The following is a 25,885-nucleotide window of genomic DNA, read 5'->3' on the forward strand; positions in this document are numbered from 1 at the left end:
GAGGGCCCTCGGACCCCTCCCAATCCTCCTCGCCACCCATCTCCTGATACTCAGGGTCAAAGGATGAGGCCGGGTCATAGAAATAGAAATCTCCCATTGGCGTCGAGAGCGGCGCCGCTCCGACGCTGGACCCGAATCGAGGCTAGGACAAGGGACGACGTCGTCCTGGGACGGCGTCGGAGGTGACACCCTGGGGGCTGGCGCCGGCGAGGTTGTGAGGTCGACCGGCGATGACCCGGAGCCGGATCCGGCAGGACCCTGCGGCATCGGGACCGAAGTAGCCAACGGTGCCGGGGCCAAAGCACTCGACGGGGCCGGGGCCGAAGCACTCGACGGCGCCGGGGCCGAAGCACTCGACGGCGCCGGGGCCGAAGCACTCGACGGCGCCGGGGCCGAAGCACTCGACGGCGCGGGCCGAAGCATCCGGCCCGCGTGGGGACCCAGTCGGGGCTGCTTGACCCAAAGGCGCCGCGGAACCCGAAGGAGGAGTGAGTGCCCTCATGGCCATGAGGAACGCCTCGGTCTCCTCCGGCGTTGCGTTCTGCCCAGGGACCGGTGGGTATGGAGCAGGACTCGAGGCCTGCGGCTCCGGGGGAGCCTTGGGGGCGGACTCTTATGAACCCCCGGCCGTGTCGGGGGGGGAGTCAGAAGAGCGATGACACCTCTTCGACTTCTTGTGCCTCTTACCTGAGGACTTCGAGCCCGAAGACTGGTGACGACTCCCGGAGCCATGATGACTCCGACCCCGCGACCGGTCCCTCGACCTCCTCGGGGACCAGGACCTCGAGTGGCGCGGGCCGACTGCCGGAGCTCGAGTCGCTTGCGGAACCGCTCCTGTATAGCATTCGACGTCAGGGCCCGGCAGTCGGAGCAGGACTTTTTGTCGTGGTCGGGGCCCAGACAGCAAAGGCACCAGCGATGGGGGTCGGTAACCGACATCAGTCGGTTACAGTCAACGCAGGGTTTGAACCCGGGCATCCCTACCGGCACCGTCGGAGTCGATAGACTTCGAAAAATGATCAAAAAGGATCGAAAAAGTTAGTCAAAAATTGATTACGGGTACAACTTTTTCCGGATCTGCGCTTGCTGGCGCGGAAAAAAGAAGAACTGAGGTCAGCCCGTGAGGGCGGCGTCTAAGTACTCCGGCGACGGCATCCCAGGGCCAACGACGGACACGGAGCCGCAGACTATGCCTACCGACGTGCAAGGGTACTGCTTCGCAAAAGTTTCCGGATCCAGTCTGACGCCTGGGGATATTCGAAGGTAAGGAATCTAATACTAACCTGTTTCTTTCAGATATTGCATTCACGGAGATCGACTTTGTGATGTGGGCATAAGTAACAGTGTACTTTGACATTACATTCACTGGTATTGACACCACTGTGCGAGCATAGGTTACAGGGTACATTGGCATTACATTTACTGATATTGACATCATTGGGCATATGTAGATTGCAGCGTACATCGATACTACATTTATTGGTACTGCTGCTATGTGCACATATATCAGGGTGTACACTGCTATTGTATTTATCAATCTCAACAGTACCTTGAAGCTTTGGTTATGTCCCTCCTCTGACCCCTTGGAAATTGGGATGGTTTATGCAAAAGTGACTGCCCAAAGCCTCATTAGAAGCTACAAAGGGAAAGGTAAAAAGAAACTCAATCATTAAGCAACAGGCCTGGAGGATGGTCAGGCCAATTCTTGAAAGTAAAGCAAGATGTAATTAGATGGCAAAACTGAAGGCAGCACTTTTTTAACATCCTAATGAAAATTAATGGGCTGGCTTCCAATGCTCAGCGAATGCAGGATGTGAGCAGAAGGACGTTAGGGATTTTTGTAGGGAAGCATGTACACTTCCGAGTAAAAAACACTCCGTGAGACCCGGGCGGCAGGTGGGCGCTTGTACATGGCACCCTAGATCAGTCAAGTCTCACCTTGTCCAGAATTTATGCACCAGTTTTTGATAATCCTCAACCCCTCCTACAGCTGAATAGGCAATCTTGTGTAGTCCCGGCCCTATTATAGGCGGAGGGGGGACGACTTTTAATTTTCTTCAGAACCCTTTAGTTGATTCCTCTAAGAAGGCTCGAAAGCAAAACAAGCCACACTATGGCCCTGGCTAGCTGAAAAAAGTCTTCAGATTTGATAGATCAATGACGCTCTCGAAACCCAGGAAATCAGGACTTTTCATGCTTTTCGGCAAAGTATGATATGGCTTCCAGCATAGGTTTCTTTTTGACCTCATATGGCTTCAGGTTTAATACATACGACCATATCCCGAATGCATTCTCAGACCATGCTTTAATTAGAAATAGCAAATGAGATTGATATTTTCTTTTTTAACAACACACTCTCAGCACCAATAAATATAGTATGGGATGCATTTAAGGCTACTTTACGGGGGATAATTACATCGAATGAAATCCAGCAACAAAAGGCTAAAAAGGAAGAAAGATTAAAAATGGAGGCGCTCTATGCGCAAGCATATAATGATCACGTGAAACATAGGAATGTTAAAACAAAACAGGATTTGCTACAAGCAAAATCGCAGATGCAGGATTACCATTACCATTATCAACTTGGGGATCTAGTAGGTAGGACATATCTTCAAAAGGCATATGAGGAGAGTGAGTACACTGGGAAGCTACTTGCATGGCAGGTAAAGGAGAAGCAGGTAAAAAAATAGAATTGAAAGTATTCAGGATGAGATATTTAAAACACAATTAATAGACATTAAAGATATTGGAGATGCCTTTCTGACACACTACATGGGAATTTATCAGTCAGATCGGCCAACGTCGCTAGAACTTATTATAGGTTTCCTTAAAAAACTCCCAAACCCTTCAGTGCATGATAATATTAGAAAATCATTACGCAAGGAATTTTCAATTGAGGAAGTTGAATTAGTGATTGGTTTGTTAACCCACTGTAAAGCATCGGGGGAGGACGGTCTACCAGCAGAATTATATAACATTATTAACCCCAACTCTTAATATACAAATCCTAACACTAGCTAATCATCTATTGAAAGGGGGAGAACCTCTGCCTCTTTCCACACAGCGGTAGTAGTTCGCGTTTTGAAGAAAGAGAAAGATAGAGAAAACGTCAACTCTTATAGACCTATTAGCCTTCTTAAAGTTGGCTAAGATTTTTACAAAACTTCACAAATAGGCTTAATAAGATTGTAGGTCCTCTTATTCATGCAGATCAATGTGGATTTGTGGCAGGAAGACAGCTTCCGACAAATATGACATTTTTAATAGAAGCCCTGGATTGTTTTCATAAGAACTGTATTGAAGCTCAGGTGTTGTTTTTAGATGCTGAGAAAGCCTACGATTTAATATCCTGGGACTGTCTTTTTATTATTCTTGTAAAGTTCCGTTTCCAAGAAGGTTTTATACAATTGAAAAGAAACTCTATGAAGTCTCTCAGGTGCAAATTGTAATCAATTCGATAAATATAGGCTCTTGTCAAATAAATCGGGGTACGAGACAAGGCTGCCACCTCTCTCCTATTTGCCCTCTTAATTGAACCTCTGGCAATAGCAATTAGACAAAAAATGCAACCTACCACACCTCTGAAAGGCATGACAAATTTAAAACTTTATGCTGACAATATTGTTCTGTTTTTTAAACTCCAGGGATCATCCCCAAGAGGAGATCCTAGGGATCTTTTCGGAATTTCAAGCAATAGGTGGATACAAAATAAATAAGGCTAAGACAGAATTGATTTTGTGTAACTGCTCCGTGGATACTTTACACCTCAATTTCAGACCAAAGTACAACTCCCGTCCCAAGAGATATCTAGGGATACATGTGACAGAGAAAATAGAGGAGTTGTTCCAGCTGAATTATATTTCCCTGATAAAAAAAGGTTATGCATCTTTTAGCACAGTGGAATAAATTACCATTATCAATTTTAGGACGAGTGGCAATTATTCGAATGTCTATTTTACCACTGTTTAACTTTTTATTTGCAGCAGCTCCTTGTGCACTACAAATGTCCTTTTTTAAGGAGATAGACAGTCTGTTTTCATCCTTTCTGTGGGCTAATAAGACGCCAAGACTAGCATTAGGCACTTTGAATTTTTTCAGAAGAAAGAGGGAGGGTTGTCCCTCCCAAACATAAGAGAATACTATTTTGCAAACTTTGCGCACAACAAAAACAGATTTGTTTTTTTACCCAATCTGACACTTTGGGAATAGATAATTTTTTCATGAATAACATTTTTATAGAATACAAAAGTCAAGGACCCAACAAGAATAGTTAAGGATGCGAAGAAAGTGCGGTACAAAGTCCTCCAATGGATTCTTAAACAAAGAGCTCAACTGTTAGCTTTTTATAGGATTACAAGAATAAATGGTACAACAAGTCTGTCTGTTTTCTATTAGGGGGAGGTTAAATTATTGCAGCCCGGTGTATTGAGAAAGTGGGAGGAAAATGGATACAGGCAAGTAAAAGATTTCCTTAACCTAGACTCTTGGAAAAAATGGCCTGAGATAGAGATCGGACTCCTCCATTCCAAGGATATGCTCAAATGGTCCTACATTAAAATAAAGCACTTTCTGGGGACTTTGTGCGAGGCAAGATGGCCGCCAGTGGTTTGTAGAACACAGTCGCACCACTATCCCTCTCCTCTCATAACCTGATGGGGAAGGATGAACTCCCGATGCCGTGATAATTGTAAACTGCGAAGAAACGGAGAATTCTAGTGCTTGGTATGCAGGCGGTTTTCTGGCTGAGAGACGCTCGGAGAATTGGGCTGCGAGGTGCGGCTAGCATAATTTGGAGGAGTCACGCCCGGACTGTGCGCTGCAAGAGAGCACTGGGAAGCAGCGTGGTTTAGTTTCTGGAAGATGGCGCAAAGGGGCAAATCAGAGAAGGAAAAGATGGTGCTAGCGGGTGCACCTAAACCGTCAGGCACAGGTACAATACCATAGGTCCCAGCATCGACGAAACGATTAACTACTGGCCCCCCCAGAACACAACAGAGGAAAGGGGAGATGGCGGAAAAAAAGCTGGAGGATAAATCGGCACAGCGAAGCGAGCCCCCGACTTCGGCCCCAGGATCAAACAAAGAGCATCATTCATTTACACGGAGCAGTAAGACAAGCGGCGTTAAAGACAAGGAATTAAATTACAGGCAACCTACTGTATCTGAAGCATTTGGGTCAAAACCTGGAACACCCAGAACAATTACAAGCTCTGGAAAACAAACAGCCGAAACCCAAGAAACAGATGCCGAGGGAGACGCAGACGCCGTCCTCGAGGACGCAAGCGGTGTGGTTGCTGGGCAACCAGGAAGCTCTGCCGGTGCACGCTCGGCTCGAGTTACGGAGAGAGGAGAGACAGAAGACGCAAGCAGCAAGCAGATACAGCCAGTGAGCGGGGGGGCTATGGCATCTATGGCGCCTGTAAGCAACACTCTGGAGGAGGCAGCAGGGCAGATTAATGACCCAATGATGAATGCACTACTACAGGTTGAGGAGGAAATGGCAAAAGAAATGACTAAAGCGCAGGGTGCAAAATGGGGGAGTTTGGTGAGCCTAGACTCTCAAAAAGATCAGGAAGGGGAGTTTTTTTCAGTAAATGAAGGCACAGACTCCTCCACGAGCGAGGAGGAAGGAGGAATAACTACAGATATCAGCACTGATACAGAAGGGAGTAGCGGGCCAGAGGGTAAAGATACACAGAAAAGGAGGAAACCGCAGTCAAGGAGAGGAGATAGAGGAGAAGGCGCTTCTGGGTACTTGAATAAAACAAATAAAAAACTTTTGTGGGACTTTTCAGCAACATCCAATATATATCAGGAGGAGGATACGCAAGGAGAGGTTGTACATACAGGAGACGTAAAAGGTGGGAATCAGCAGCAGGTGACAATGGATGTGCTGTATAACACACTAAAAACAATGCAAGCTGAAGCCAGAATAGAGAGTCGTAGGGCCAGGCACAACACTAAAAAACTACAAGTGGCAATAAGAAAAATGAATAAAAAATATGAGGATGTGGAAGAGAGAGTCGTGCAGGTTGAAGAAAGGACGGGCAGACTGGAGGATGCGGTTTCAGACTGGCAAACATTTAAGATGGAACAGACGAAGATAACGGAGGACTTGAATTGGAAAATGGAGGATTTCGAAAATCGCCAGAGGCGTAATAATGTGAGACTTTTGGGACTGGAGGAAGGAGTCGAGGGCCAGGATCCAAGAGGCTTTGTTATTAAGTTGTTGAAAGAAGCTTTCCCTGAGGCTCAATGGCAGTGGGAGATAGAGGTGCAAAGAGCACATAGGTTCCCACTGATAAACACAAAACGAAAGGATAGCCAGGGTAATTTACCAAGAGCCATGTTGGTTTTCTGCAGAAATTTTCTGGCTAGGCAGGAGATTATAGAAAAAGCTAGACCTGACTCGAAAAAACTGTTCAGGGAGTAACTTTCTTTGCTCGACCAGACTTCTGCAACGTCACCGTGGCGAGGAGGTGGCGACTCAGGCAGTTAATCGTGCCCTTTCAGCGACAAGGGGCAGAGGCTTATTTAATGTACCCGGCAAAGTTAAAAATTATCACAGGAGGGGTTACCAGGATGATGTTCTCGGAAATAAAAGCAGGAGAATATTTGGCAGAGCTCACAGAACTGAATAAAGAGAAAGGACAGAACTAGGCAGGACGAAGAGGAAAAGACGCGGAAAAACATAGTTGTCATAGGAATAGGGGTTCAAGGCAAAGGAAAGGGAGAATGAGTACATGGGGGGAGAGGGAAGCGACTCTACAAAACACAGCAGTCACATATAGGTCATGTATGACCTATTTGCCTGTAACAGGGGGGGTGTTGCTAGAAGGGAGGGAGAGGTGGGGGGAAGGGGGGAATGATGATATACAGGAAAAAACAGCACATCTGAACAAAAGCACAAGAAGAAACAGAAAGGAAGGAGCTTGGACAAAAGTATATAATAATGAGATCAGGTTATCTTCGTTGGGTATAAGAGTAGGAAAGGACAGAAATTGTAAATGGCATTAAGGATTATCTCTCTAAATATATGTGGGCTGAATAATGGAGATAAAAGACAGAAAGTGGCAGCATTTTTAAGAATGTCTAAACTAGAAATAATGTGTCTGCAAGAGACGCACATCCCCGGAAAAGAAAATTCTTTGTTGGAACAGATGGGGTTTGAAGTACTTGTGCATACAAATCAAGAAACTAGAACTAAAGGAGTTGCCATATTAGCTAAAAAAGGGATAGTCCAACTTAAGAGAAAAAAAGCGGACCAGGATGGAAGATGGGCTATAGTAGAGATAGAGACACTAGCTGGATGCTTTACAATTGTATCAGTATACGGTTCAAATGAAGATGAACCCGGAATTTATGAGTATTTAGATACAGAGTTGGCACTGTGGCCAGAGCCATTAATATGCTGCGGTGATTTTAACTTTAACGGTCTGTCTGTAGCTGGTTTCTCGGGAAAAGAAGGGTATGTAGGTCGTAGGAGGAGAACGTATAAAGCTATACATAATATGGTGTCTCATAATGCTCTGGTAGACGTATGGGGGAAAAAAATCCAATAGGGATAGGGAGTACGTTCTTCCCCGCCCCACATAGAACGGTCTCTAGGCTAGATTACTTTTTTATTTCAAGAGTTATCATGAGTGGGTCACAAATAGAAAGATGGCCAAGACTTGTGTCGGATCATAACCCATTGGTATTAAGCCTTCCGCTGATTAATAGAGGTACGGCAAGAGGTAGCACATGGACATTTGAGAGGAGTCTACTGAGAGAACCAGGGTATATTAGACAAATGCAAGAAGGGATCCCTCAATTCTGGGAGACTAATCGGAATTCAGCATCTGTCAACATGATTTGGGATGCATTCAAGGCCGGGGTGAGAGGGGAGACCTTAAGTTTTACAATAAGAAGTAGCAAGTTGGAGAAAAATAGAATGGACAATAGATTAAGGGACCTAGAGAGATTAGAAGATAGATTAATTGAGGCCATAGTTAAACAAGAAACGATAGAAGAGATATTATTGGATATTGAATTAAACAAAGCACAGGAAGGTGAACAGCTGGCACAGAAAGCGGCGAGTAATTTTTTATCGAAAAAGGAAAAGTGCTACGAATTCAATGAAAGAGTAGGACACCTTTTAGCTATTCGGACACGTCAAAACATGGCAGCAGGAGAAATAAAGGAAATCAAAGATCACTCAGGAATTATAGTTAACACCCCAGAAGGAATACAGCAAGTTTTTAGGAGCTTTTACGAAAATCTTTATAGGCAGGAAACATGCAAGAGGGATAAGGAGATTACTGACTATTTGGCAGAAATACCACATGATGTATTAAGTAACGAGGAAAAACAGAATCTAGATCTTACTCTAACGCTACAAGAAGTAACGGAGGCTGTGAAGCAACTACCAGCAGGGAAGGCTACAGGCCCCGACCAAATACCAGTAGAATTCTATAAAACATTCTGGGATGTACTGGGGGTAAATATGCTGGAAATTCTTAGACAGGCACAGACAGGTAGATCAGTTCCACAATCATGGGCAGGGGCAGATATAATAGTGATTTTAAAGAAAGATAAGTAGCCACTAGAGCCAGGGTCCTATAGGCCAATTACACTGCTAAACGCAGATACAAAAATCTTTTCAAAAGCATTGGCACAAAGACTGAGTAAGGTGATCGAGGGGCTAGTTTGCACTGTTCAGCATGGCTTTATCCCTGGGAAAGGAACCACCCAGCACACCAGACAGATGATCACCATTCTGGACGCAGCAGGGGTTGCAAGAGATCCTGTCGCGGCTATATTTCTCGATGCAGAGAAGGCTTTCGACAGGGTGTCCTGGGACTACCTGTGGAGGGTGATGGAGTGGTTTGGGATAGGTGAGAGTTATATCAGGGCAGTCCAGGCTCTCTATCAAGGCCCAACAGCAAGAATAAGAATTAACAGGAGCTATACAAAGGCAGTTCAGATAAAACGAGGGACGAGGCAGGGTTGCCCAGCATCACCATTATTGTTTGCTCTTTATTTAGATCCATTCTTGAGAAAACTTTAAACAACAATAATATCCACCCTGTAAGGTTACATGAGTCTGAGCATAAGATATTGGCATATGCAGACGATGTGGCTATAATAACACCGAACCCAGGGAGTGCGATAGTGGAAGTTGAACAAGAGGCGATGAATTTTGGAGTAATAGCGGGTTACTCGATTAATAAAAGCAAGATTCAGATTGTGCAGAATAGTAATACGACATACCAGGATGTTAGAGTGGTGCCAGCAGCCACATACCTGGGTGTAAAAGTCACTGCTGACTTAGATAAACTCGTAGGGCTCAATATGGAACCACTTTTACTTAAGGTTAAAAAAAACACAGAAAGGATCCATAATTTGCACTTGACACTAATGGGTAGGATAAACGTGATCAAAATGATCACGTTTCCGAAGTTTCTTTATATTTTCAGAGCAATACTGCTATTTTTTGACCAGATATGGTTTAGCAAAATAGAAAAAGTAATTAACAGAATGATATGGGCTCAAGGGAAGACTAGAAGAGCATATCGCTATATGACACTACCGAGGGAGAAGGGGGGTTGGGGGGCACCGGATTTTAGATTATATTATTGGGCAGCTGTCTTACAGTATGCACAGGGGCTCGTGGGAGGAGGAGAACAACTTCGTGATAGCACAAATTGTATAAATGTTTACAGAGCATTGCTAGGGGGGAGGCAGAGAATGCTCTGTTAAACACAATTGATTATAATTATTTTAAACATACCAGGTTCAAGACATTAAGAGCAGTTTATAATGTGTGGAAGGCGATCGCGAAAAAGCTTGGTATAGGGAGATACCATTTTTATACTCGTTTATACACAAATCACTCACTCCCAGGCGAAATTTTCCGAGATGAAATTATGAAGGACTGGGACAACAAGGGGATTAGAAGGATAGGGGACCTATTGGATACAAAGGGAGGGGTATAATTATTTCAGGAACTGCAAAAGAAATATCGGTTATGGAATAACAGTTTTTTTAAGTATCTCCAGATAAGAAGCTTTCTCATGAAAAAAAGAGGTGGATTGATAGGATTTAATCAATGCAGAATAATGGATTACCTTGATATACAGAATTATTGCACAATCCGACAGTTATACGCAGAAATGTATGTGTTAAAAAATGATGACAGAGAGAAATATGCTGAGAAGTGGGTAGAGAAGGTGGGTTCTACCATAGAGGACTTACAGATATCGATAGACTTAGGACGTACAGTGTTATGTTCTGCGACACTACAATCACAACACTACAAAACACTGTACTCCCTCTATCATACTCCGGCAAGAATTGCACAGTGGGGGGGTGTCAATGGGATTACATGCCCACGATGCGATGCAAGGGAAGCAGACATTGTTCATATGTTTGCGCAATGCCCACAACTATACACGCTAAAAGAAGCTATTGAAGGATTTTTGGAAAATCCATTGGGAATTAAGATCAAATTAACAAATGATTTAATAATCCTAGGAGTTTCTACAGGAACACCGGACTTTGTACAGAATGTTTATTTATGGTAACAGCGGTATATTGGATTGGAATTGCAAGGGCCTGGCTTGATAGGATGCCCCAAACATTTCAAAGCTGGATCGCTAGGCTATTATCTACATATAATTTGGAGAAAGCCATATATGAAAGGAAGGGTAGAAGAGCGCGAGCACTAGGGGGAAGAATTTGGCAACCAATAGATAAATGGAAAAATAAATTAAGAGCAGAGAACCTGGGAGATAACAGATAGGCGGTGGGGGGGGGTAAGACATGTAAAATTGGTATGCTCACTATCAAAATTTATGTTTACGAGGTTAATTAGCTTGTGCTTGTATGGCAGTATTTATATTTTTATTGTGCTCTTTCCTTCTTTTTCTTCTGTTTTTTCATTGGAAATTTAACGCTGTGAAATGTAATGGAAAAATTGGAAAAATGGGGGGAAACTTTAACAAAAAGATTTAAAATAAATAAATAAATAAAAAAATAAAGCACTTTTTAGTAAAGATAGATGTAGGAATCTATAACAGCAAGCTCAGGAACAGCTGAAGCTCTAGAAAACCCTGAAAAGCGGTCAGTAAGTGCCTGAATAAAAATCTTTAAGGATAGAACGTCAACTACTATCTATGAGGAAATGCAAGATAAATGACGTAAAAAAGAGGATATGCAGATCCCAAGAACAACCTGGAGGAGAATTAACTAACTCAACACCACAGCAATTGAAGGAGCTAATTTCAAAAGGATGCAATTTTATTCAAATGGTTACTCTATAGAACCCTTTCATTTCTACATAGTATATATCCTCAGGTAGAAGACCGATGTTTCCGATGTGCAAAAACAGGAGGAGGCACGTGGTCACATACCGCTTGGGATTGCCCCAAAATTAAGAATCTATGGGGAGAAATTGAAAAATACCTTAGAAGTACCATAGGCCAATCTATAGCTATTGACAATTATATTGCAGTTTTGGGAAATTCACCAAATTTAACACTGAATATTATGCAAAAAGAAGGCTTATATATATATATCCGCCCTAGTAGCAAGATCTTTAATTTTACAAAATTGGCTAAGTAAAAATGTACCTATCATTTTATGCATATAGAACAAAATTGGGTAAAGTTAAAGCGTTAGAAAGACATTATGCACAAAGAATAGGATCTCTTGGGAAATTTAAGAAACAGTAGGGACCTAAAGGAAATATTTAATAAAAAAGATTTGGGTAATAGTATTAGTTGTTTTAGTAACCGTATTACATTTGGTCCGAAAAAGCGGTCTGATACAGATGTAAGTGTCTAGTTGTTCAAATATCAGTCTATATTTAAAATATGCACGTCACTTTATATTTGTTTATCGTATAATGGTGAACTGTGCAATATCCGACAACATATATATAAAAATCTGTGTCTTTTTAAGTATGATAAGTCTATTATCAATAGAAGGATGTACTTAAGTATTCTTGATGTGTTGTTAAATGTAATCTATATTGAGCACGTATGCCCATTGCACTTTATCTTGTTTATATGCACAAGTGTCTATTTTGTATTATGATCTGAACTCTCAATAAAAAAATATAAAAAAATAAAATCAAATTCTGCAGATCCTGGAGGTTCTTTACCGGTCAGTAGTATAGGAGAACATGAGGGATGGTAGAACAGCTTCAGTAATCATAGACGCCTTGCCCACCAGCACAATGAGGATCATTCTGCTGCAGGTTGTCCATATGGTTGTGCATTATGCAAGGTGATAGTGAGAGAGGAAGGGGCTGTATTTGCAACACTGAATATTTGCTCTCTCAAACTTTTTACTTGGCAACTTTTTTGTTTAAATAGTGCCAATATTTGTTGCCGAACATATGAAACACTGTCTCATCAGATGCACCAGAAATTGTACTAATAGATCCCAAAACTGTAATTTTAATTACTTCCAGAGTATGTGCATCTTCCTAATGTTCATACGTGTTACAAAAGGTTGCTCTTCTGCTTCTAAGAATTATGATTCTTTCCTGTCAAGTTGCTTCTCCATTAAATTATTATTTTATTTAAATTGCTGTTACTTTTACTAAATCTCCCCTGCAGCAAAGCAGGTCTTTTTTTGTCTACAACATGGTTTTCTAATACAGATAAACAGATTATATGCTAAGAATGTTTTTTTTCACCTTGATCACATTCAAAATCTACGGAAAAATCTATACCACTCTTGGGCACTTCCTTTAAATCTAGGGACATTTTCCAAAAGTAATGAATGTTTGAATAATATCCACACTCAAAAAGAAAATCAAATTTAATTTTGTAGTTAGGTTACATCTGTATGAAATGTGACAGCTTATTTGATGAAGAAACTGGCCGCCCCAGTCCACAGAACAATAAAAACACTTTGCACTATTAAAATACAGAAGACTACGCACATACGGCATAGCAGTTGGCTGATTAACAGTTTCATCCTTTAAAAAAAGAACACAAATGATGGCGAGAAACACAAAATATATACTCACCCAGTGTCATTGTCCTGCTCTGCCCTGAGCATGATGAACCACTGACGTTTGTAAACAGAAGAAAGCCATTCTACAAGAAATTGAAATACAGTTGACGGTCCTACCTTGTTATAAATAGAACAGACATTTCAAAATCACAACTTCTATTTGTGGAAAATGAAGAGTTTATAACCCTACATTAACAAAGTAACAGAGGAAACAGGGAAACCTACCTTTATCGTGATTTTTCTGCAAGGCAATTGATTGGAAAATACTTGCATACGTAGATCAGACTAGAAAAGGCTGCGAAATTAAATAATACAGTTTTAAAGAATTTTGGACCCCTCTAGGCACAAGCATCCCTTAGAGTGTTTCAACTCCTACCTATTCCACATCAGCCATCAACTCCAGGTTCTACATGTGTTTTTCCTGACTTGCAAGTTTGTAATGAATGGATGATTACGTAAGTGTAGTGAAGGAAGGAAAAAACTAAGAACAGAATCATCATAAAGTGTATTTCTCCGTTGTCAGTCTTCATGCTCTCCCTCCTTCAAAGCAGGTTCATTATTGTTTTTACAGCCTACCAGGCTGGAAAAGGAGAGAATCCTGCATTTACCTCACTAGGCTTCAAGCGACTAAGTTGTGCTGCACTTACTAGCCCCAATTTAATTTTCTCAAAGATGCACCCAGACAGTATGACTGCAGAAGGCATGGATGACTCAAGTTGCTGCTCTTCATATGTGTCTGTGGCAACTTGGCTTTGCAATGCCACTTATGTTGTCCTTGTTGTTGTACAATGTGCATAAAGTCTCTGATGAGCTGAATACTCTTGTAATGTATGTAGTAAAATTTGAAAATTCAAGAGACAGCATAACTGGAGGGTTGCGTTGGCCCATTAAGGAGAAACGTTCCTGCTCCAGCACATGAAATACAAGATAGGCAATCCTGACCGGCGGCCCAGATGAAGACATCCATAGAGTCTGCCGGCTGTCGGAGAGGAGTTCTGGGCTTGTCTCTGGACTCCGGCTGAGACAGTGCATTTTGGGAGAGGCCTGCAGCCCTTTCATGGGTCCCCGGTAGGTGTGCCAGACGGGGAGCCTACTTCGTTGGCTTTGTGCCGCAGCTCCTTGAGGCACAAGATGTAGCCCTGTGCTCAGCTTCTTGCATGTACTTTATACCAGAGGTAGGCCTACTGACACACTGGCCCCTGCTGATGAAGGCCCTCCCCTTTGCCTGAAAGCCAGCAAAGCACATTTTACTGACCTCCAAAAGTATAGGTGTCTGCGGGAAGGTCCGAGACGACTTGGTTCTGATTGTGCCCTCTGAGTAGATTGGGGACCAGCTAAATCATCTCGTAAATGTTCTTTTGGCTAAAAACTTCAATAGGATTTGTGACTCTTCATGCACAGGATTCCGACACTGGCTTACTCCTGTATTCGTAGCGGAGCCGTCTGAGACGACGCAGCACTAATTATGCTTTCTGCGTGGATTTAGAGACCCTTATATTAGATGGAGGACAGGCTGAGGTGTCGAACCCGCTCCTCAAGCATTGCCCAGGCCGAGAGGCATGGAGTGCCTGGCAGGCTCAATCAAACTCATCGACAGCCCCCCATTTCTCGGGGACATGGAGATAGGGGCGGAGATTGGAGTAAGCCAGTAGCAACATTCTTTTTTCTTGTGGGGAGTCACAAAACCGATTGAAGTTTTCATCCAAAAGAAGCCTTAAGGGATGATTTAGTGGGCGACGCCTACCCCCTACACACCAGCTGAACCCAGGCTGGGGTCCTTAGGGTTTAGAAACTAATATTGATGTTAATACTAGACAGGACACAAGTTGCATGTACCTTACAACATAATTTGAAGGCTCTCTCTTGGTTTGCTACCATTTTAGTCCTGAGGAAGACCTGTTATGCTGCATAGCTACTAACACATAATCATAGGGTCGAAACATTGATGACAGTTTCTGTGATACAATACGAAGAAATAAGGATATCCTGAACTGTAAACTTATGTTTTCACTGTGTCAAGTTTTCGGTTTGTAAACACTAGAATTATTTAATTTTCAGTGTCTGTGTTTTTGTGATTTTTTATGTATTGTATTGGTTGTGGGCAGCTAAACATTAAAAAAACAAAAAGAATGATTTGTATCATGCAAAGAAAGTGTTAGCAATATGACAATTATTATATTTAACTAAAAAAAAGCTTTTTTGTCATGTTGGTGGTTTTTTGTTTGTTGGGTTCACCTTTCAGAAGTAAAGTATTATCTTTCCTCGAAGGGAGGATTTCATGACCCTTTGACATTAATGCAGAGTGGTCAACATTGTCCACAATGTATGGTGAATAACTGTGGCACCCAACAGATCTCTTTGTAGTTCATAACGTTCACCATGAGGAAGCATTAAAAGGTGAGTTCTCTGTGTTCCAGCACAGACTAGGCCCCTTTGAGGATATGACAGTGGGCGCTCAATGAGGGGTGGGTGGGGACTCACTCCTTCCTCTTGGCAATCTAGACCCCCAGCTGACTGGCCACGTAAACTCATTGCCATACTAATGGATATTAGCGATACCAGAATGGCCCTGGAACTGAAAATAGATAGAGTAAGCCTGGATCTGGAAATCCCCCGAGAAGACCAATGCAAGCTGCGGGAGAAAGTAAAGACCAATGAGGTAGATTTGCAGGGCCTTGCCCTGACAAATGTTGCTCAGTGGTCGCAAATCGCAGAGCAACTTCATACAGTTTGGACCCTGGAAGAGCATACTGAAGACGCAGAGGGTAACGCTAGCTGGGATAATGTACGAATCAACGGTCTGCCAAAGGCAGGGAGGAGACAGATGTAACAAGCTTCACTGGCTCATGGCTTCGAACTGAAGTAACTCCTGAAGGTCCACAGCCATGTCTGCAGTAGAACTGGCCCACAGGGTCCTGGCTCAACGGCCATCTCCGGGAATCTCTCTTCGCCAAATTGTCACAAAGTCTTTCCGATATCGTGACTTTATCGTGCAGGGTGCCAGAGCAAAGAAACCCCTTTCTGAAGGCTCCTCTAAAATGTCAATATTTCAGGACTACACTTTTGCAGTCCAAAGGCGGAGAGCCTCCTTCTTAAAACGCCAAGAAAGAGCTGTGTTAGATTGGGCTCCGATATGCCTTGATCCTTCTAGTGCGCTTGGGTGGTAATGAACAATCAAGCACATTTCTTCAAGGATCCTGATGCAGCAGGGACATGGCTAGAGATGCACCAAGAGATGAATCGCTTTACCTGAACCGGACACCGCTCTGCACGCCACCGATGTGCGGAAGCAGCAGATCACTGTATACACACTGCTGATCCTGAGCCAGACTTCGAAGAGCCACATGGCTGCCCTTCGATCAGTAGCTGCCTTGGGAAACTCTCCAGAAAACCTGTACAGTACACACACTGGAGCAAAGTCCTCTTACTCAGATTTGGATAAACTGCCCAACTTGTGAGTGAAGACCCCCCCCTCCCCCCGCCACCTCCCGCAGATGAGCTATTGTGATCTGCCATTCTGATCTCTGATCTGTCATGGGTTTATCCATGGGAGACCCCAGACACCTAAGACAGAGCAAAATCTTTATTTTTCAATCTACAGGCTCAGTATGCTCTGAAGACCGTGTAATGCCTTCATTGTCTATAACTCTAGAATCAACCATTCTGGATGATGACATAGTTTCCCTCCTTTTTTGTAAGTTGTTCCCGGGCTGCAGCACACACACTCAACACCCTTAAAGCACTGGCTTTTACCCTGCACCCCCAAGCAAACTAGGACTCCAGTGATGCAGAGGGCCCGCCTCCTCGGGTCTCGTAGTGGCCTTGAGAGGGTACTTTCCCACTCCAAAGAAGTCCGCCATGCATTTGGCACTGTTGCACACTAGTTTCCCTGTTTTTATTGGTCAAATGACAAGTTGGTCTCTGCCAGGTATAGTTTTTAGTTTGGATCCTCTCACTGCCTCACCAGGCTATCACTTATACCGGTTCCCTAAAGCAGGTGCCAACGGGGTCATTCTGACTGTTTTTGCTGCATAGCTCTATTTATCAGTGCCTGTTTTCTCAACAAGATGGCATGGGACACAAACACATTTGCTACGTGCAATATTAGAGGAATCTAGATTGCTGTGAGAGAGTGGGAAGGGAGGAGATAGGTGGAAGGGTTAAGGTTTAGCTTCTGATCAATTTCTCACCTTTAGGAATTACACCATCCAGCTCAATAATCCGTGCTGACACTAGGTCACTGATAATGTACTGCAAGCGCAGGTGCTTGAACACAGGCAAAAAAATGCACCCTTGCTCAGATTCCAGAAATGACACTTGACCTTGATCAGACTCTATATCAAGAGAGAAACACAAAGAACATATTAATCCATAATTATGTTTCAATTGATACTGCACGGAAAACATCAAAAGTTGAAACATTGGAGAATATATAACACCAAACAGGATCTTTAACTGTGTTGGATACAATATTGACAAATGACACTTAAACGTTATATTTTCAGTTTTGCAGACACCTTCATTCTAGTGCACAAGGTAAGCAATGCAACACAATTAAATGCGTCTGGTGAGACATTCACATCCTTCCCACTACAACAACATGCAGAGGATACAAACATCTCACCTCCTGGGTATACTTAGAGTGCTAGTAAGCATTGAAAGCTTCCTCTACTACAGAAATCCCAAGGGCCAATGTGGAATCTCTTATGTGTCATCACAGTCACCTCCTGTTCCCATCAATGACATCCACGCACTGGATGTTGCAGGCACCAACAGCAGTTAAGCAGTGCGCCGCGAATCCAATGGAATTTCCACCACCTCTACCCCCACCTTCACTGCGGGCATCCATAGACTCAGTGAGAGGCACTGATGAAAAGGGGAGAGTCTGGAACCTTGATCCTCGAGCAGCCTGATGACGTGTATGATGACCACTTATTTCCAGGATCAAGATATTGCTCTCCTTCTTTAGCTGATGGGGGTGTTCACTGGGTTTTATTTCATAAGGGTCAGAATGAAACAAAGATGGTAACCAATATAACGGTAACTTATGTGGCTGATTTGACTTGAGGCTACTGGAAAAACTGGGTGTAGAGTGATCCATCATTAAAGGGTTTGGCAGTGACAAGATGGCACCTGGTGAAGAGAGAAGTATACAAAGCGCTTTTTTGATGGAGAGGCAGGCTGGAACTGCCTTTGACCACCAGCCAGTCTACATTCATCTGAGGTGTCTGAATGGATTCCCCTCCCCAGGCCGTGAGCCCATTCTTAGAGCCAACACGGATGGACATGGAGGTTGAATGTGGACATCAACGAGGAATTGAATCAAGGGAGGCGCAGTGGTTACCATGCAGACCTGTTTTACGGTCTGGCTACAGTGTTACTGCTGCAAAGTAGCAATACACAATGTCTGAGAAAAATCAAAGTAATGGAAAACTGTATGTTTTCCCTAACCACAAATGTATGAAGAAAGAAGTTAGAAAAGTTGAGTATGTGGATAAGGTTGTTCAGGACATGGTTAGAGGGTCAAAGTGGAATGTTGGAGGAGGTGGACAAATTTCTATATAAGCAAGACAAGGCAGGAAAAACAATGACTGCAATCAGAATCCCTCCAAGACAATAAGGTGATGGAAATGGAATCCTCTGTGACATAGATGTGATCAAAAGTACAGCCAGATGAGCAGGGAGGAAGCAGAGCTACGTAATGAGACAGACTCAGAGGCAGGATGACGGACCCAAAGATGATGCTTGATAGAAGAACTGAGATACAGGAGAATCTGAAACATGTACAGGTATTGGTGTTTTTTAGATTCCTTGCTATTTTCCCTGACTTGTCAGTGACAGAAGCAGTGCAACAGTTTTTTGTGCATCTCACCCCTCAGAGGCATATTGACACACAAAAGGTAAACAAGGCTTTCATGCATCCTTTCAGGATCCCTTTATCCCCGGATGGCAGTGGTACCATACTGAAGAAAGAGGAGACTCCAATACAAAATCTACAGATGGAAATGCGCAGAATCTTCCTTTTTCTAGGTCTCAGTTCAACAAAAAGAATTCAGAATAAAGAAGCTTCTGGCTTTGAGGAAAGAACTTCTGAGCTGTGGAATAATCTTCAGATTGTGGTATCCGTGGTGTTTGACCACAATATTGAGAAAGTGAATTTTCACATAGTTGTCTTAATACATTTATGTTTAATATGACAATACTAATGCTCATATGTGCCCTAATGTGTACTGTTGGATGTTAATAAATGTATATTTATAAAAAAAATAAAAGTAGTATGGTTATGTAACTCTAAATTGTACAATGAACATTTTGGCACAACTAAGTAAGGATTTTAGAAAGTAGTAGAGCCAGATCCTGTAAGTGTAAATTACGCACTTGTCAAGGACTTCTTACATGGATTCCCATAAGAAGATTCTGGTACAGGCTCATTAATAGCAACCTACACATTTCTATTTGTCATGTGTTCCCATTCCTTTTCACTTGAATCGAGTGAAGATGTATAATAATGACCGAAAATGTCTGATGTTAGCATTACATGCTCCAAATAAACAAGGGTGAAGCTCTGTTCCGATGGTATGGCAACTATAGCTTGTTGGCTATTTTTGCATTAAATATGTTAAACTTTGCTGTCTATCTCCGAGTATATTTTCCTTTACAATATCATGTGCAGTATATCGAGAAACAAAAATATTAAGCGCAGACTATTGGCTACCACTATGTCCTCAAGGCAAGTACAGGTTTAATATTATTGATGTCATTTTAGAGATCATCAATAATGTAATTGAACAGGTCATGAGTGATGTAATATAAGAGGTTATAAGCAGTGCGTGGCAGGGGCACCAGTTCTAATAAGCTCAGTAAACTACTATTGGCAAATTTCAGTGTTCTCTTTAGTTTAAAATGGCATTTTTAACTGACATTTTCATCTACATATATCTCTACTTTAACCTTTGTTTTCTTCAAGTGAATTTGGAGGTTTTTAATGTAAAGTAAAATCTTATTTACGTACGTAACAGTAGTCCCTTGGCTACAGAAGGAGGATTGAGTATGAGGAAGGAGTAAGCTCTCTGTGAAGAACTGCACAGAGAGCGCAGCCTCTGTCTAGTAGCAGCTCGCCCCCCTAATTGGGCTTGGGTGTTTGGAGGGAGTGGGCTTCCCATGAAGAGTGGCACAAAAAGCACAGGCTGTGTTAAACTGCATATTAGGTGTGAATCCTTATGGGCATCATGAGTCTGGCGGGAGTGGGACTTGCACACTGCGAGCAGACTATGCGAAGTAGGATACTGCCCACCAAATAGGGCTTCTCTCTCTGAAGAGAGTGAGCTCTAAACAGTCGGTGCACCAAGTGCAAACAGAGTGCTGTAGGAGATCACACCCCTAATAAGGCTTTGATCTCAGGAGGGTGTGGGCTCTAGGCACAGTCCGTGCTTTGAGCGTACACTATGTGCAGTAGGGGCTTACCACCTAATGGGACTCTAATGGGAGTCCCATGGGACTAAATGGGGAGCCCTGCTGATTCCCATGGGACTGTGACAAGCCTTTCAATGCTTTTTTTATTTGGACCCTTGGAGGGTTCCTCTTGGACCCCCAAACAAGGGCTAGGGAGTCAGGGTATCGCTTCCCTGCATCCTTCTATATGCTTTTTTACTTTTTTTCAAGACCAAGTCCAGTAATGATGACCACTAAATTTTTAGGTCTCGGCCTGATGTAAGCAGCGCATGCGCTGCTCTCGTCATATGAGGCTGTTTGGAATCGATACGATTCCAGAAGCCTTGTGAAAGCTCCGCCTTAAATGTTGATTCGTGCGCGTCGTTTTGTATCACAAATTATGCCAAAGGCAGTGCAATGATTGCACTGAAGGCATGCCAATCCCTAATTGTTGCCACCCGGTCTCCTTTTATCCACGCCCAACGGGATTGGATCTCTTACTGGCGGCGGGATACAGTGTCTCCTAATTAGCCGCTACTGATTTTTTTTATCATTCCCCTTTGGAAAAGGCAGCCGCCTACTTTACTTCTGCATAGCGCTTTCACTTAAATGAAAGCGCAATGCAATTATAAACACGCAGCTGCCTTTGCCAGAGCCGAGAGCTTGTCTGAATGATGCGAGCAACGCTTGGAGAGCTGGGTTCCATTTCGGTAAGTGCACAAAAAACGACAATTATTGTATCACTTGAGGCAACCGTTTTTTCTTATTTCAATGTGTTAAGTTCTTTTTTTTAGTTGATATTTTGCATGGGAAGTTTACAAAAAGCTCTGGTTGCGATTTGGGCCAAACCAAATCTATTCAAATGTACAGAAAATTTCTCGAAGTAGAAAAACGGTCTGAAGGGGCGCACAGGGGGCCTTTAATGCAGAGACCGCCACCAGGTTTTGGCTGCAACGGAATATACAGCCCATGCATTGTTTTGTTTAATAAAATGCAGACTTGGCCTCTGAATGAGGCGCCTTGAAGCGTCTGCGCGTCATTCCCACAGCGCTAGCTTTCTTTATGGTGCACAGAAGATGTATACGCCCTCTCACCACCTTCCTGCACCCATTAATAAGATGTGCACGGGGTACGAGGAATTACTATTTTAACACTAAAATTAAACATTGTAACTTATTTGAAGTTTTCTAAGAGCGAACTGTACCTGAAGACACTGGAGCACGTCACAGGAGCACCAGTTACCTTACATGATGTCACATTACATAACATGTTTTTTTAAAGCACCAGGATGGTGTTTAAAGGGATTTGCCCAAAATCCCACGACGTTGAGCCCGCGCTTAGAGTCTAACAGGGAAGAAAGTTCAGAGAGGGAGAAGAGAATATGTGAGAGAGAAGTGGAGGAGTGAGAGAGTAGGAAAGGAGTGAGAGGGAAGGGGAGACAGCGGATAGAGAGGGAGGGGGGGATGGGTGAAGAGGCTTCCGCCAGCGCTACTCTCGGTTCCATAGTTGCATCTCCGGCCGCATCACCTGTCGAAACAAGCATTTGCAATGCAATAGGTCTCGCAATTGAGAGATTTTGAGCTATTGGCATTGTAAAGTAAAATGCCTTTTATTTATGTGTTTAAAAAACCTGCAATATTAAAAGGCATTGTCATTTACAATGCCGATAGCTCAGAATCTCCCAATTGCGAGACCTATTGCATTGCAAATGCGTTTTTTTACCATTGTGCTCTCAGCTCCCACCGACCTCCTGTTCACCACCCCCATCAGATTAACAAACCAATAACCCATAGGCGAGGTTTATTGGCTTTGCCAATGCTTGTATTATCCAGCAGCAAAAACCACAGTTGATGGACAGAATGCAGAACAATGTCATACATTCACCCCAGTACAGAGATCTGGGCCTCAATCCATCGTTTGTTTTGCACTCCACACCACCCCAGTTCAGACATGGCCATATGCAAATCAGTCTGACCCTGTGCCTCATGGGAACAGTCCAGCCCGAACTGCCAAGCCATGCCTTCCTGGACCGGAAACAAGCTTCCGAGGACCGGTTTCTGGCATTCTAGCCGTCTTCAGCCCAGCTTGCTTGAATCCAGTGGTGTGGAGAGCATGGGACTCACTTCTGAGCATACCCATCCCACTCAGGGTGACAAATGCAAAAACCACAGTTGATGGACAGAATGCAGAACAATGTCATACATTCACCCCAGTACAGAGATCTGAGCCGCAATCCATCGTTTTTTTTGCACTCCACACCACCCCAGTTCAGACATGGCCATATGCAAATCAGTCTGACCCTGTGCCTCATGGGAACAGTCCAGCCCGAACTGCCAAGCCATGCCTTCCCTGGACCGGAAACAAGCTTCCGAGGACCGGTTTCTGGCATTCCAGCTGTCTTCAGCCCGGCTTGCTTGAATCCAGTGGTGTGAAGAGCATGGGACTCACGTCCGAGCATACCCATCCCACTCGGGGTGACAAATGCAAAAACCACTGTTGATGGACAGAATGCAGAACAATGTCATTTAGGCCCAGATCTCTGTACTGGGGTGAATGTATGACATTGTTCTGCATTCTGTCCATCAACTGTTTAGGTTTCGCCTATTCCATTCCGCAGGAATGAATATGCGAGTCTAATGCCGTCAAACCAAGACTTAAACCCAAGGCTCCCCAAAAGCGGATTTCCAACAGTTCACGTGAATCACGTGACCACATGCACGCGCATTTCCCCACATGAAAGGCATCAGCCTCCCTCCCACAGGCTTCCCCAGCGGGCGCTCGGCTGGCCTCTGCCAGTTCTCCTCGCCTAATTATTCACTTCACTTTTCACGGCCACAGGCCGTGACTCGCATTTCTACTCCCCCCTGGTCTCACATCAAAGGCATCAGCCTCCCATAGGCTTCCCTCCCACAGGCTTACAGGTTTACTCACTTCCCCTCTTCCACTCATAGCCCGAACCAGACCCAAAGGCGTTGGAGTGCTTTATAGAGCAACAGTTACATCACACAAGGACACGTTCATAGCCCAAACCCGACCCAAAGGCATTGGAGCGCTTTATAGAGCAGCAGTTACATCACACAAGGACACGTTCATTTTTGTAGGCACGGGGAGAGCAAGTGACTTGCGCAGAATCACAGGACGTTCGATGGAGTTTCCAAACGCAGCTTCCCAATTCCAAAGCCGGAAGCTCAGGCCCGTGCGCCATATCCTCTCCCGGGCGGCACCTTAGAGGCTGGCGGGACATGGGCGTGGCTAAAGAGCAGCAGCCAAACACGCAGCGTTTATACAGAGTCCTTCATTGCTGGAAATGTACTGCAAACATGGAAACCGCACAGGGCTGTGTTACAATCTCAAGTGGGGGCTTCCCCATATTTCACGCAGAGATCTCACTCCACTCCATTGTTATGGTCCTCACCTTAGAGACTGGCGGGACATGGGCGTGGCTAAAGAGCAGCAGCCAAACACGCAGCGTTTATACAGAGTCCTTCATTGCTGGAAATGTACTGCAAACATGGAAACCGCACAGGGCTGTGTTACAATCTGAAGTGGGGGCTTCCCCGAATTCCACGCAGAGATCTCACTCCACTCCATTGTTATGTTTTATGTTGTTAGTGTACTCATTGTGTGTTCTGTCATGGGCATTTTTTTTTGTTCAGCTACTTTTTGGTGTATTACTATTTTGTATTGCTCATGCACGAGCACATCCCCAAGCCTTCTGCCTGCCTCCTGCCTTGTTGTCTAAGCCTCGCATGACTTCAAAAGCTCCCCCAGCGTGCGCACGGCCGGCCTCTGGCATTTCTCCTCCCCTAATTATTCACTTCACTTTTCACGGCCGCCAGGCCGTGACTCACTCGCATTTCTCCTCCCACCAGCCCATCGCAGCCTGCCCAGCCTGTGCAGTCTCTCCCTACCCCTTAACCCTTCACCCTGCCCCCACCACCTCTTGATATTGCTGCTTGTTCTGTTGCTGTGCTTCAAAACTGTATCGAACGATGGAATCCTACCATTTGTTATTTTTTTCAGGCTTCCCTCCCCGCCTGCACTCCCCAACCAGGCTGCCATTACTTGCGTGCTATAATTTAATATAATACAAGTTGTCTGTGTGCCTCCCACAGGCTTCCCTCCCACAGGCTTCCCTCCCCGCCCCCGCCTGCACTCCCTAACCAGGCTGACATTACTTGCGTGCTATTATTTTAATATAATACAAGCTGTCCGTGTGCCCCACTTTCTCACCCAGCATGTCCGTGTGTCCCACCTCCTCACCAAGCTTGCCCGTATGAAAGGCATCAGCCTCTCTCCCACAGGCTTCCCCAGCGTGCGCTCGGCTGGCCTCTGCCAGTTCTCCTCCCCTAATTATTCACTTCACTTCACTTCACTTTTCACGGCCGCAGGCCGTGACTCGCATTTCTACTCCCCCCAGCCCATGTAGACACCTCCTGTCTTGAAGGCACACATCAAAGGCATCAGCCTCCCACAGGCTTCCCACCCCGCCCCCTGCCTGCACTCCCCAACCAGGCTGCCATTACTTGCGTGCTATTATTTTAATATAATACAAGTTGTCCGTGTGCCCCACTTTCTCACCCAGCATGTCCGTTTGTCCCACCTCCTCACCAAGCTTGCCCGTGTTCCCACCTCCTCAAACAGCCTGTCCATTTGCCCTCACTTCTAACCCAGCCTGTCCATGTGCTATAGCTCCTCATCCAACCTCAGTGCCCCTTCGTTTCCTTGACGTCTTACATAAGACTTTAGCTAAGGCAAGCCTGTCCGTGTGCCCCACATTTAAATGTCCACGTGTCACTCCTCACCAAGCCTGTCCGTGTGCCTCACTTTCTCATCCAGCATGTCCGTGTGTCCCACCTCCTCACCCAGCTTGCCCGTGTGTCCACCTTCTCAACCAGCCTGTCCATTTGCCCTCACTTCAAATCCAGCCTGTCTGTGTGCTATAGCTCCTCATCCAACCTCAGTGCCAGCTCCACCTTAGGCTGTCCGTGTACTCCAGCTCCACCTCAGCCTGTCCGTCTACTCCAGCTCCACCTCAGCCTGTCCATCTACTCCAGCTCCACCTCAGCCTGTCCGTCTACTCCAGCTCCACCGCAGCCTGTCCGTGTTTCCCAGCTCCACCTTAGCCTGTCCGTGTACTCCAGCTCCACCCCAGCCTTTCCGTGTACTCCAGCTCCACCCCAGCCTGTCCGTGTACTCCTGCAACACCTCAGCCTGTCCGTGTACTCCTGCTCCACCTCAGCCTGTCCGTGTACTCCAGCTCCACTTCAGCCTGTCCGTGTACTCCAGCTCCACCTTAGCCTGTCCGTGTACTCCAGCTCCACCTTAGCCTGTCCGTGTACTCCAGCTCCACCTTAGCATGTCCGTGTACTCCAGCTCCACCACAGCCTGTCCATGTACTCCAGCTACACCTTAGCCTGTCCGTGTACTCCAGCTCCACCCCAGCC

General features: G+C 44.6%; 1 protein-coding gene across 1 annotated transcript in view; it reads right to left on the reverse strand.

Annotated features, from left to right (window-relative positions):
- The window catches only part of GMCL1 (germ cell-less 1, spermatogenesis associated), a 318,745-nt gene that overhangs the window by 102,485 nt on the left and 190,375 nt on the right, over positions 1-25,885 (reverse strand). Inside the window, exons 9-10 of the mRNA XM_086943476.1 lie at positions 17,198-17,341; positions 13,021-13,090 (exon numbers count right to left, since the gene is read on the reverse strand). Of these exons, the coding sequence (XP_086799602.1) occupies positions 13,021-13,090; positions 17,198-17,341 (214 nt within the window). The remainder of the gene's footprint in view (positions 1-13,020; positions 13,091-17,197; positions 17,342-25,885) is intronic.

The sequence above is a fragment of the Lissotriton vulgaris genome, chromosome 11 (genome assembly GCF_964263255.1).
Source record: "Lissotriton vulgaris chromosome 11, aLisVul1.2, whole genome shotgun sequence".
Taxonomy (NCBI): Eukaryota; Metazoa; Chordata; class Amphibia; order Caudata; family Salamandridae; genus Lissotriton; species Lissotriton vulgaris.